Source organism: Zosterops lateralis, assembly GCF_965231275.1.
Source record: "Zosterops lateralis genome assembly, chromosome: 3".
Taxonomy (NCBI): Eukaryota; Metazoa; Chordata; class Aves; order Passeriformes; family Zosteropidae; genus Zosterops; species Zosterops lateralis.
Window position 1 is genome coordinate 37,056,624 of NC_139764.1, and position 14,759 is coordinate 37,071,382.

Here is a 14,759-nt window from a genome sequence, read left to right on the forward strand (position 1 = left end):
TCTAATGTTCAGGCCTGCAAATTATAAAAAAATGCATCCTTTAAATTTAAACAGAGAGAAGTTATAGCTGGATATCAGGTGTGCTTTTGCCTTACCTGCTTCATACATCTACAGTTTTAACTTCTCATTTAACCACTATCACGCTATGATCCAGTCTTGAGGAAATAAACCTCACTACTTAAACAGGCCCTACCATAGAAAAGATGGTCCAGCCCTTACAATGATAAGCAGTCTGCCCAGTCAGTTTTTTCAAATCCGTAATAGGATTTGCCTCAATGACACCTTGGAAAACACACACATTTATACACAAAGTAGAAAACATGTATTTAGCTCTTTCCTGAGCACACAGAGCTCTTTACTCAGCTCCTAGCAGAGTGGGTATCCAACTGGATTCTGATAGACACCAGGGGTCTGGTTCAGATCCCTGCATTGACTGTTACCAAGAACAAGATGTGGGCTGTGCCTTTATGTTGTTGAAAGCTGGGAGACCAAAAACATTGAGTGCAATTTTTCCAGTGGGTGTTTCCCTTGCTCTCGAAGAACATTAGCAGAGAGAAGAGGAATTCATGGACAATAAGATACCACAGAAGTAACACACCAATGTTTTCATGAAATTGGAAGAGGATTGCAGCAGTGTAGTTCTCATACATCTCTGGACCTGAATGAGGTGGTAACTGAGATTCCCTAAAATATCATGGTCCAACACTGGACAGGCAGCAAGTCCACCTAATGCTGCGAAAAACAATCTAGTCTTCTCTAGATGCATGAAAAATAAGAAAATAATGAATAGAGAGCAATAAATCTTGTTGCTACAATGTGCCATCACTTAGGTAACCCACACTGTTTATTCTGATCTCCCAATCACACGAGCTTTCTTAAAACCAAATTGAGAAACAGGCCTTCAAGGTGCCTCTGCTCAGGGCAGGAAGTTGGAACTAGATAATATTTAAGATCCCTTCCAACCCAAACCATTTTATAATTAATTCAAAGCATGTTCCAAGATGCTAGTTAAAATATTCAAAACTAAATCAACATCTGAAGTACGTGACATTTTATAACCTCTAAAATAATAACAATAAAAAAATAAAACATTGGAAATAGTGTTGCTTTTAATACAACTGTGAGTATTATGTTAACGTATTTGGGTTATTTGATTTCAAGAGCTTTCAACCTTTGCAATTTTTACCACTTTAATTTGTGGATGCTTTTTTGGGGTGGTTGGTTAGGGTTCTTTTTTTTTGCCAGGGGGTGAGGAGCGAGGATAATATGGATCAAATGTTTTCCATCATGATTCTTCTCTTGCTCATATACTTTGCATACATATTCCTATATACTTTCAAGGAGTACTCATGACTTTTACTGTTACTTAGAAAACTAAATACTTTAAATCAAATTTAAATAAACTGTACAAATTTATTAGGTCAGGTTTTTCTTTAACCAAAAAAAAACCAACCAAAAACCAACGGTTAAAAGATTCCCACAGAACACAAACGCTCCAGCAAAACCTGTTAATTACAAGAATTAAGTTATCATGACAAATCCTTATTGGCAGCTTAGTGATCCTGCAAGCAATGCACTACTGCCTATCAGTATTTAAGAGTAAGCTTTCAGAAATCAATTTGTTTGTGGGTGCCACCTCTAACACACATTAAAGTCATAGCACATTTAATAGGTATCTCCACAGCAAATTTTACTACTTTTCCCCATTTACAAACTCAGATTCATGTGGGCCTAATATTTCTTTTTGTAAAGATTGAGATATATACAATTACAGGTCCTCCTAATGGCACTGTAACACTGGTGTTTGGTGAGAAGTTACTTAGTAATTACTCTGTAAGCACTAGAAATATCTATTTCTTCTGCCGAGCAGATAACTATAAAACACACTGATGCAACTTGAAGAATTCTGTGCCATTTCTGATGTTGCAATGGTGGGGTAGCAGGACAGTGAAGAAGGCTTATGTATCAAATGGAAGAAACCTACTTTTCACAAGAACATCCTTCCCCTCATTTCCAGGCAGGAGTTTACCCACTGGACTTTCTAAGAACAATTCATAATCACAGTTAGTTTGCCCACATACATTTAAGTGCCACACTGGAAGAACTTAGACATTTCATTTTAGAATGCCCTAAACATTTACTGAAGTCCCAAAGAGCTGCCATGATGTACAGTACCACTGAACAGCAGATGTAAGTACCATGAAACACGATGTTTCACAAATGTTTAAAAGACAATTCTAGCAATCCTTTCTGTAAAACATTGTGGATAGCACATTCTTAAAAAGTTCTTGGGTTTTTTTAACCATATATTTCTAACCATTCATTGTGCTAAAGCAAAGGATATACTTAACATCTAAGCATCCTCCTAGCAAACAGGCCAAATTAGTATTTCTAATGACAATTGCAAGACCTTCACTGAAGAATTTTTATGTATTTATCCAATCAATTATTTATGCATTAAGATTAATGTCCCAATGAGGGCAGGTGCTTAAAACATAGAGCATTGTTAACCTCAGCAGAGTATTCGTATACTTAAAGCTGGGTATATATTCTAAGTATCTTCCTGAGTTAGGCCATTAAGGCAGAAAACAGAATCCAGAAGACATTTGTTATTACAATTTAAGCCTTCCAGACTCAAAATAACATAAATTTTCCTTATACTTGACTTCTCTGAGCTAGAAGTACATATTGTACACTGAATACAACCCCTTCAGCCTTGCCCCAGATAGCTATACTGTGAGAATTCAGGCATTTCTGACAGCAGCTATTTGATAATTACCCATCACATTAGCATGAACCATGAGAGACAGAGCCCATAATATGTTGCAACAGTTCCAATATGAATTATCTTGCAGCCCCTGGTGAGAGAAGTTCACAGGTAATACTATTGACTGCATTATCTCACATCACCATATCCTATAAATAGTGCATGCTTGTTTTAAATTCAGTTCTGATTTGTAAAAAATCAGCTAATTTCATCAGGTGCATGCACAGAAGCAGACAACACAAATTCAAGTTTACAAACTGATCCTAAATCAGTTACAGGCACAATTTCTTAGAAATAGTTCAACCAAAAATATAGTAGACAATTGTTAATCAAAATCTAATGCCTTCACATTTTAGAATCCCAGACCAGAACATTAAGCATGAAAACTATAGGTGGGAAACAGATTTAATGCCAAGGTAAATTTTATGGCAGCTTTTAGATCTAACAGAATATCTCACATAGCGTGTCAGCCTGCAAACTGACATAGTTATTAAACATTCAGTAACAGTACTTGCCACAAGTGAATGAAGAAATTGTGCTCTTGCATTGTAAATGCTGCCTGACAGTTGAAGAGAGACTCCTCTGTAACCATACTGTACCCTAACAAAATCACCTTCATCTGATTAGATTGCTGATAGATGATTGCAGGAACATGCTGCATGCTTGAATGGAAATCCAAGGCTTCAATCGTCGGCAATGAATTTGCAACAGCTGCAGTCAGTAACATACTGTTTAAATGTCATGTGCAGTGAGCAACAAAAGATTCTGTAAAAGTGTTACTGAAATCCACTGAATTGCAAAAAACTATCCCTGAACATGTTAGACACATTGACAGAGTACATGCAAAAATATGTATCAAACAAGCTTCGTCTGAAAGAAAATGTGTGTCTGATTTGTGAAACAAGCGACAGAGCAAATATGATGTTAGGGTTTGGACCTGACTCTACTGGCTCTTCTTGAACTTCTTTCTCTGGTTTTCATATAATTCTGTTTTGTCCATAGTTTTCAATTACTGCTTCCCAATTTGTTCAGGTTCCCGAATACCCACATATTTTCTACAACTTGAATAGTCAAAACACATGAATGGTACAATGGTCTCCAAATAATATGTGAAAACAACTTGGTCAACATCCAACAAAGAAAGAGTAACCGTAATACTGCTCTCACTACTAGGCTCAAGACCATGTAATGGCAACAACATATGCCAGTGAGAGTTCCTCACACCTCCTTCTCACAGCAGCAGAATACAACACATTTGGATTCCACTTGCCTATTGTGTTCATACTAAGTGTACCTAAAACTTGGGATGGATGTAAATTGAGAAAAATTACATGGATTATGAGAAATATTCATATTTATCTGTTCTATCTCAATCTGATGATAACCATCTTCCATAAGAGAACTGCTGGTTACACACATTTCACCACATGAAATCACAGAGCAGTCCATTCAACACTTGTGCTAAGATCTTGTCTTTAGTAGGAAGTTAACAGTAGATGCCTAGAACGTGTGCTAAAAAAAATAAAATACTATTTGCCAAAAACCTATTCCTAATCTCCAGCAATTTGTTGCTCAGAGACTTCATAAACCAGGAGTCTTTTCACATTTAATATTTCTCAATGGATTTTTCTTCCATTAGTTTGTCACTGTTGGCACACACTGTAACTTCCACAATATATCATGGTAAAGAGCACTGAAGTTTAATTATGTAATGGGCAAAGAGGAATCTCCCTGTGGTTGATTTGAACATCACAATAACAGCAAAAGGACACTGCAGCAGGCTGAAATAGGATGTTATAATCATACAATACTAAGTTTTTATAACAGCCAACACAGCATGAGTCCAGAACAAGTTCCTTGCTGCAGTGCATCATCAGCATTTTTTTTTAGACATTTCCAGAAGTAAAATAATTTTAAAACATTAGAGGTGAGTTTACATTCAGTTTTGGTTTGCAAATACAAAAATCTACCTTTCAGCATCGTCAAAGGAATTATTACAAGAGTTGCGAATGATCCAGGATTTGGTCACAAATCCTGAACACAAGCTGTGCTCTGCTCACTTTCTATAACATGGGACTCTTGATACTGACAGTCTAAAGAAGGACACAGAAATAACCATTTATAAAAATTAACTTCTTTTTTCAGTGAAACCAGGGCCATCAAAAAATTTGAAGAAAAGCTGTTAGCTTGTTAGTGTACAGTTATCAGTCTTTCCAAAGGTCTCACTGATTCCTACTGCAGGACAAATATTCAACTCACCTGAAACTGCCTCTCATCAAATGATGAAGCCTCTACACTATCTGAAGAATTTTTCCAGAGCTCCCTCATTGATGGAAAAAAAAAAAAAAAAAGTTCTGTTCAAAACAAGTGCTTATATTTAAAAGGCAGTTGTGAAGAGCAATGAGAAGCTAGCTATTGAGCACAATCACATAAACTGCACATGTAAGATGGAATAAAAGACTGAAAGCATGCTTAATGCTCATGTTTTCAAGATATGGTTTTCTGGAACTGAACTACAGGTGCAAAAATAAAACAAGCAACAGAGATGGTGGTGGTGTTTTTTTTTTTTTTTTTTTTTTTTTTTTTTTTTTTTTTTTTTTTTGTTGTTGTTGTTGTTGTTGTTGTTGTTTTTTTTTTTTTTTGTTGTTTTTTTTTTTTTTTTTTTTCTCCATTTGACAGTGTTAACAACTGAAGAACAACATCCCAAAGAGCGGAAGATTTGTTTGAAAAAAGCATTATAATCTTCAACCTTTTTTATTTAATCTTTTACAAAATGATGGCATTCCCATACATTCAAATAAAAATGGTGGTATCCATACACGAAAGGTGAGCTAAATTCCCTGAGACCATTCAGCAAAGAGCAAAAATAACTGAGTTCCTTTGGGTTTGCCAGAATGCATATGAAAATTTCAGCTGAGAAAAAGTATTAGCAATTTTTAATGATTGGTGAGATGTGAAAACTGATAGACACATCCAAAGAGCTGGCTCATCTCAATTTAAAGACTTTTATGGTGGAAAAAAAAAAAGAAGAAAAACATAACTAATATATATGATCAACTGATCTAAATCATACCTGTTATGTGTGCTGGTAATGGGTTTCAAATACAGACACTGTCTGTGACCTATTAAAAAACCAGCCAATATACTGTAGAAATATTGTGTTTACACTAATGAAGAGTGAATGAGTATTCACTTTTTTTTTAAAAAAAGGACAGATCTTGATTATAAAAGCTTTACTTCTATTTCCAAGATAAATAATTTAGCTTTTTGTTCCTGTATAGAATTAATTCTATTTTATAATTCAGTTTTTCACCTATCATTGATTTTTCTGAACTGAAAAGTAGAATAACAGAATTTCTTTATAAAGGAAAAATTGATCTACTCCGGAATGAGGTTACTTTGAGAATACCTGTAAAAAAATGATCTAATTATGGTTTCCAAAAGAAGAATCTGAAAAGAAATGGAGAGTTGACATAATTTGGAACAGCAATGGAAAGAACCTCAAAACATACTAAAAATGTTTAAATACCATTGTAAGTTAGCTGCTGTGTGTCTTTCTTCATAATCAAGCATTTGAAGTAAGTATTTTTAATCTCTAATTGCTATTAAGATTATCAATTTAAAGGCCTAACTGAAATCAGCAAAATGCAATCACAGCACTTTCACAGATTATTCCAAAGTCCCAAGGTGTTTTTTCAGTACTGTTCACCTCTGCTTTGCTTCTCAGAAAATGCACTGACAGCTAGAAAAACCCACCCCCATTTAGAGAAGGTTTAAAATACAGAGCTTAACAGGAACACAATCACATCATGTCATCATTTAGGGCAACTTTATATGAGGAAATCTAGGCAGCTATCAGTATGGAAACCTGACACCAGCCCTACACACAAAACATAGCTAATATGGTGCTTCATTAAAAAAAGAGGGATCTGTAATTAATGCCAATCAATGAGGATTTATGGTAACCCAACTCTATCAAACCAACCTGACACTTTTATGAGATTACAAACTTAGTGGGACATCCTAATAGCGATGGGAATTTATCCAGATTTACGTGTAGCATTTGATAGGGCACTGACATTTTGATTAAGAAACTAGAATACGATGAGATCAATGTTAGAGACATTTTACTGATATGTTTCAAAATGTGATTTCCCACAGCGAATCATCCAATGTATGTTTTTCAAGGTGACTTACAGTGATCATCCCCTAGCCCTATGTTATTCAAAATATTTCTTAATGCATATGAAAGGCATAAAGTAATTCCTCATAAATACTACAGACAGCCCAAAATCTGAGAGAGTGGGAACAAGGAAACCTAAAGGTCACTGACAAAGCCACATAAGCAGCTCATCTGAGTTCAGAAATGTTGTATGACTTTTTAAAATGCTAGAAATGAAGTCACACCCTTAGAAGGAAGTAAGGGCCATTCTGTCCAGTGAGGCAGCAACTTGAAATGACAGATTTTTGGTAGATGATCAGCCAAACTGGAAACCTCAGGAAGACATTATAGTTAAATTATCTAATTAAACAACTGGATATCAACACGTGTAAGCAGAGTATCATTCTTGTGGTTTGCGCTGGTGGCATCACGACTATAAAGCTGCGCCATACTATTATTCCATTTGGTGAATGAACAGGTTTGTGAAGAAAAGCAGATTTAAAAATAAATAAACAAACCTCTGAAATTGTTTGCTTGCCCTTCTTGTATCGCAAAATAGAAAAACACACAAACTACAATGAGTCTAGTCTGCTTGTTACTTAATTTGCTTTTATGCTTTAATGCTTTTACTTCCCAGAGAACTGGGCATAAAATAATACAATAGTCCTTAAATAGTAAAAGCAATGGTCAGAGAATCTGGTAAAGATGAAAGATTCTCAAATTTGTATTGTATGGTATTTCTATAAATCTCTTAAGAGAGTATCTCTCGTACATGGAAAAGTATGATATACTCAATGACTATTTTTGTCTTCACTGGTAATTCTCCAGTCACCCCACCCAAGTCACAGAAGGAATAGGTAAGGATTGGGAGAATGAAGAACTGCACATTGAGGGATATCAGGTTTGAGACCATCCAAGGAACCTGAAGTTGTACAAGTCCATGGGACCTGATGAGGTGCAGCTGTGAGTCCTCAGGTGAATGAAATTTCTAAGCCATTATTCATCTTACTTGAGAAGACATGGAAATCCAGTGAAACTCTCACTGACTGGACAAGGGTAAATACAACCCCCATTTTCAAAAAGAGAAAAGAGAACTGCAGGCCAGTCAGCCTAATCTCTGCATCCAGCATGGTTAGGGACTGGATCCTCCTGGAAACTATGCTAAGGCACACAGAAAATATGGTGATTGATGACAGTCAACATGCCTTCACTAAAGGAAAATTGTGCCTGACAAATGTGGTGGAATTATGTGGTGGCCTTCTGTGCAGAGGTCACAGTGGTGGTGAGTGAGGGAGGAGTAATTAATGTCAGCTACATGGACCTGTGCAGAACATTTGATGCTGACAATATCCTTGTCTCAACTAGAGAGGCATGGATTTCAGAGATGGACCACTTGGTGGATAAGAAATTGCCTGAATGGTTACACTCAGAGTTGTGGTTGATGTCTCAATGCCCAAGTGGAGACCAGTGATAAGTGGCTTTCCTCAGGGGTTGGCACTGGGACTGGCACTATTTAACATCTTTATTATCAACATGGACAGTGGGATTGAGCACACCTTTAGCAAGTTTGCTGGTGACACCAAATTGTGCGATGCTCTTAACAGGCTGGAGGAAAGGGATGCCATCCAGAGGGGACAGATCAGGCTTGAGAGAGGGGCCCACGCACAGCTCATTAAGTTAAACAAATAGAAGCAGAGGCTGGGAGGAGAATGGATTGAGCCCTGGTGAGAAGGAGTTGGGGGATGAGAAGATAACTGGCAGTGTGTGCCCACAGCCCAGAAAGCCCCTCTCTCCTAAGCTGCATCCAAAGCAGCATAAGCAGTAGGTCCAAGGAGAGGATTCTCCCCCTCTACTCTGCCCTCATGATACACTACTCAGAGCACTGCATCCAGTTCTGGGGACACCAGAACAGGAAGGACCTGGAGGACCAGACCCAGCACATAGTCATAAGATGATCAGTGCCTGAAGGGCCTTTCCTATGAAGACAAGCTAAGAAATTGGGGGTTATTCAGCCTGGAGAAGGCTCTGGGGTGACATTAGAGCAGCCTTCCAGTTCCTGAAGGGGGCCTACAAGAAGGCTGAAAAAGGACTTTCCACAAGGGAATGCAGTGACAAAACACTTAAACTGAGAGAGAGTAGGTTTAGATTAGCTATTAGGAAAAAAATTCTTCACTGTGGGGGTGGTGAGGCACTGGCACAGGTTGCTCAGACAATCCGTGGATGCCCCATCCCTGGAAGTGTTCAAGGCCAGGTTGGATGGGGCTTGGAGCAATGTGTTCCAGTGGAAGGTGTCCCTGCCCACTGTGAGGCAGCTGGAATGAGATGGACAGTTCATCCCAACCGAGGCCATACTAGAATTCTATGAAGAGTGGGTAAAGAAGCTTCACAATGGCTGAGGGAATTGAGATTGTTCAGCCTGAAGAAAAGGCTCGGGGCAACAGTATTTTCTCCATAATTCCCTGAAAGGATGTTGAAGCCAGGTGGGATCAGCCTCTTCTCCTAGGCAAGTGGTGACAGGAAAAGAAGACACAGCCTCAAACTGTGCGAGGGGCAGTTCAAGTTGGACATTGGGAAGAATAGCAGCTCCTTCCATGAAGACAAACCGTGAACAGATTGTTGGGGTGCTTAGTGCTATGGCCTAGTTGACAAGGCAGTGATTGGTAAAAGGTTACACTTAATGATCTGGGAAGTTTTTTCCAACTTAAATCATTCTGTGATAAGAATCCTTGTATCAATTGAATATTTCTGAAGTAAGATTATCTGGTATTTTAATTAGCACTCTTACTTCATCATACTCACGGGGATTTTTTTTAATAGCATATATTATCTGAACCACTCTCCAATACATAAGGCAAACTAACATTCACTGAAATGAATTAAAAATGCAAAGTCAAGAGGCTTCTTGGTATTAAGAAACATCCAAGAATTTAAAAAATTACTCATAGTAATATTATGACATTGAAAATATTGTAATATTTCCTTGCAATGTCTTCAGGGACAGACAGACATAGTATCTTTAACAATAATCATTGTACACAAAGAAAAATGAATAAATAATATAGCAATGTATCAGATCTTATGTATAATGAGATGATAGTCCTTTACTATATTCATATTTTGATAAAGTCATTAAATTTACTACATTGCTCATGATATTTTACTTGCTACAGGATTTATTTCTGTTCTCAACTGAAGCTGAGGTCTGAGATAATCAAAGAAAAATGAAATGAAAAATGAAACATATTTCATCTGAACAGTGATGTTTGAAAAGAATAGCTTTGGACACTTAAGAGGAAAAAAAAATCATTTGGTAAGCTGCATATTTAAAGCATACAAGCTGAACACTGTTCCCTTGATTTCTTAATCCAGACTATTTCAGACAAGCACAGGTTCCCTGTGGAACAGACTATGAAAAGAACACATAATATTGCTGTCATCAGTACCAAACCTAATGACAATAAACAAGCATGGAAGGAAAAATATGAGAAGTGTTCAGAAATTTCAATATAATAAAAAAATAAAAATGCAATATTCAAAATCAAGGAGGAATGGGAATAGTTAGAAAGGCTACATAGTTAAAAAAAAAAAACAACTCACAACAAAAATGTTTCCTATGGCAAAATCTTTGCTCTCAAACATACCCTACAACAGTGAAACCACTGTATAGTGGAATTGGACTACTTAAAATCACATATAATGGCTGACATTAAATAAAAAAAAATCGACCAAACTTGGCTTATAAATCTTTGCTTTGGGCAAGGGAGATTACTATATAGCTTGATAAGGGTGTTCTGATATTTAAGAAAATCCAGTACTTAGAGATGCTTCCAGAAGTTCACAGAAATCCTGTTGCTTCTTTCAGAAATGGTTTGTTGAAACCTAGCATGTTTCAGTAACTGGAGCAGAGATAAAAATGCTATTCAGTATTCATGACAGTTCATGCAGTCTTTCAGAAACAAAGAATTCAAGGTAACAGTAGTAAGATATATCAAACTGGAAGAAAAGTACATTTCTATTTCTATTAAAGTGATTATCATTTTTCCTTATTCCCAATAGCTTAAGCCATACCTGACCTATAATCCTCTTTAATTCTTTCATTATTTCTGAGATTTTCAAGTCCACAGCAAGTCTTTTTGCACATCAAATGAGAACTCCAAGAACACATACAGAACACATCCACAGGTTTTTAAATTTCAAAACCATTTGCCCTATATTTTGCCTTGGGGACATGGAAATGTCTTTGAGAAAGTGATGTACATTCACTGGAATGAGGAACCAATGTGGGGCTGACTCTGGTGCTTTATAGTAATATTACAGCTCTGTCCCACTATGAAAAGGGATATTTCTATGGCTCTTGATGCCTTCTAAAAAGCATGAGCCTACATGAGAAAGTAAATGTAATAACATTTTTATATAAAGAAGTAGAAAAAGTCCTTAGAAGTTCACTTCAATGAATAAACATGGATGATGATAAACAGAAAATGATGATAAACAGAAAATGTTCTGTATGTTTTTTACAGAATTGTAAAGTCTAACAAGAACATTCCCTCTGTAATATTTCATTTGAATAAGGAAAGGCTAAGTAAAGAGTTTAGCATTACATGCATTCTGGTCACTTGTAAAGATGGATATGAATCCACAAAAAATTGTATCAGAAATACCCTCGGAACATGTTTTAGTGGTGGGTTTAGCAGTGATAGGTTAATAGTTGCATTTGATAATCTTAAAGGTTTTTTTTCCAACCTAAATTATTCTGTGGTTCTAAGCAGTAACAAAATTATACTCATATAAGAAGAGCATCTGGAAATTCATAGAACCACACTTGTTTCCAAGATAATCATTATATCTTCTACAAATCATTTATAATTTTTATTTAACTGAACTGAAATTTGATTGCCATTGTTTTGCATATTGTAATTTATTTGACTTACATTTTTGCAACTAAAAGAATTAAAGTCTGTCATTCTGTCAAAATACTAACTTCATACCAAAATGCATACAAACTAGTATTTTGGGGGAAAACATATTACCTTGTGTTTCTACATGTTGCAAATTGGTGCTTACAAAAATTTTAAACTGATGAAAAGTCAATTTTTAGATGAAACATGTCTTGGGGGAGAGATAATGGAGGATTTTTTTTTCTTTATATAGCAATATTTGCAGTTGATAACTTACAACCAACAGCATTAAAGCTTATTCATTGCACATCATTGTAAAGAAGCACATACACGGTGGAGCTATTTAAGAGACAAAACACAACTCCACAAACTTTGTCATAATAATGCAAAAATTACTATTTAATGTTAAAATGTGATGTAATCTTCCAAAGATTGTAACAGGCAAGAAAAGCCTGAGGTTTCAATCCATGATTTAGTTAAGGTAATTTTTATTCTGTTCCAAACAGACTGTTTTACCAGAGCAGAAAAGAATGGCAAATCCTTTGAAACACATCTGTAGGTTCTCCATTATTTCCCACTTGCAGCAAGACACAAAACAAAAGACTTAGTGATTTAAGCCTTTAAACTGGAAGATTTCCCAGAAAGTAAAGATGTGTTTTCACAGTGATTGAGGATAAAGAAAAACAAAGTGTCCCAAAACACAAGAATGATATCTTTCAGCAACCAGAGGATATTAACAAGCCATCAATTCAAATATCTGATGCAGGCTTACCTATACACTAGACAGTTTGGTAAAAAAAGAAGTTAAATCCACTTAAGTGCTTCAATTTCTTGACTAGATTCATATTGTTGGAAATTCCAGTTGAAAAATAATAGAAAATTAGGAGAGTTCTTGCACCTCAGTCTGGTTCAGTTCTAGCACTACTGGGCAGAGTGGTTTGTAGCTGATAAAGGGAAAATGCATCAGTTTGGAAATAAATGAACACATTTCTGCAGGAACAGCCTCATGCCCGTAGTTCAGGTTGTCTCAAGCTGCATTTGCAATATGCTTAGCTAATGTAGGGTGTCTTCTGAAATTTGGTTGGTGATGCTTTACCAAAAAATAACACTGATCCTTGGCTCTGCTAAATATGCAACTTGCCAGAGGAATTGACAGCAATTGGAGTGGTGGGGCTTTGTTGACTGGGTATTGGTTGTTTGCCACAACATCAGAGTTTAGTTTTATGGTCAGTGGTTTTTTTTCTCCTCTTTCCACAAAGTTGGCATTTTGTTTCATTTTTCTGCTTTTAAAAAATAAGAATTGTTCCAATGAGGGAATAGGTTGTAGTTCAGGAGGCAGGGTTGCCAAAACTGTCATTATTTCAGTACCTTTTTCACAAATACACTGCATAACAAAAGCTGTAAGCTGGCATCTGCAAGTCAGGTATATTCTGCCAGAAGGAGACAAAACTGGGAATTGCACTGCCCAGAGAATAGCATTGGAATGCCCAACACCTGCCACTTTCAAGGTCCTGGTGTTTGTGGGTCCCTTCCAGCCCCGGCCATTCCGTGATTCCTGGGTGACTCAGCCACCGCTACAAGGTGCACACCAAGAAGCAGAAGCACAAAGGCTGCAAGACCTCAGTTTCAGTGGGCTGTGCATGGACTCAGCCATAAATCCCATGCTATTAAAACAATCATTTGGTACCTAAAGTTAGGTAAAAATGCTTCTTGGCACCATCTGTAGCCAAACAGGAGACACATACAGAACTGTATGGATATACCACAACAGTCTTGCTAGGGAAGATAAAGAGAAGGTTACACCAGAGAAGGTGAGTGACTCTGGAAAAAGGAATTTATGTAGCTCCAATCTGCAAATCATTGATGAATAGAATCTTTTCATAGGTAGGAAAGTAATTTTTACCTTTAAAATCTCTGTCCCAGAGGAACATTCAAATTAAGCTTTTGTCTGGGAAGGAATTACCTCTATGACTTTAGTATTACATGCTATAAATATCTAATACATGTGAAGATATAGGTGTACAGAAATAATGTTTTTAAAAATCTTTACTAAGTCTTTGAGAAACCCTATGCTCCTTCTTACTCAGTCTTTTCATCTTTTACTTCAAGAAAAAAAGGAAGCAATACAACAAGATGTGGGAGAAAAACTGCAAAGTGATCAGCATAAAGGACCTACTCCTGTGGACAAAGCCCAATATGCAAGTTCTGATGTGCAGTATGACATGGAAATTTGAAGCTTTTGAGGAAGGATATACATAGTTATAAAATCAGCATTGACAGAATCATTTGAATATTACATCCCACATTTAACCTATGCATATTTGAAAATCTAAGAGTTCTACATCAGTGCAAAAGATGAAACAAAATTATGTCCTCCTTCATTCCAAATTGCATCTGACCAAAGTTCCTCCCTTTTGCAAGACATCAGAGGTTTATTATCTGATGCTGAACAGCCCTTTTGAAGTGTACCATACCTGTCTCTTCACATTCATTACTGAAATTCTAACATGATTAGAATTGTTACAAAGAATTATTCTTATAAGTGGCAGAGTACTTGGAGAAATGTGACAAAATCTTACCGCTACATTTCCATTGCACCCTCGGGACTGGCAAACACCTTCTATTCTGTTGGGAAGCAGCACATCATCCCAGCAAGATGGGCCCTTCAAAATAAAACCAAAGCATACAAAAATTATCATTTACTTCATAAATAAACATAAATAAACTTGGTTTTGTTGCTGCTTTTCCTAGTCTTGTTTTTTGAGATTTTAGCTAGACAGATTTATCATGATTACACAAGAGAGATCATTCAGGTTATAGAACAATATTCACCAGTAAAGCCCAGTCAGGGACAGGACATGTGGTTCCTCCACCCTGAGGTCACAGTGTTGTGGACAGGCATCAATAGTAAATTACATTTTGTCAGCTAAAG

General features: G+C 36.5%; 1 protein-coding gene across 3 annotated transcripts in view; it reads right to left on the reverse strand.

Moving 5' to 3' along the window:
* The window catches only part of PRKN (parkin RBR E3 ubiquitin protein ligase), a gene marked incomplete at its 5' end in the record, with an annotated part of 673,262 nt that overhangs the window by 356,994 nt on the left and 301,509 nt on the right, over positions 1–14,759 (reverse strand). For all 3 annotated transcript variants that reach the window (XM_083857571.1, XM_083857570.1, XM_083857572.1), the window contains one exon: positions 14,407–14,490. In XM_083857571.1, coding sequence (XP_083713697.1) covers positions 14,407–14,490 — 84 coding nt within the window. The remainder of the gene's footprint in view (positions 1–14,406; positions 14,491–14,759) is intronic.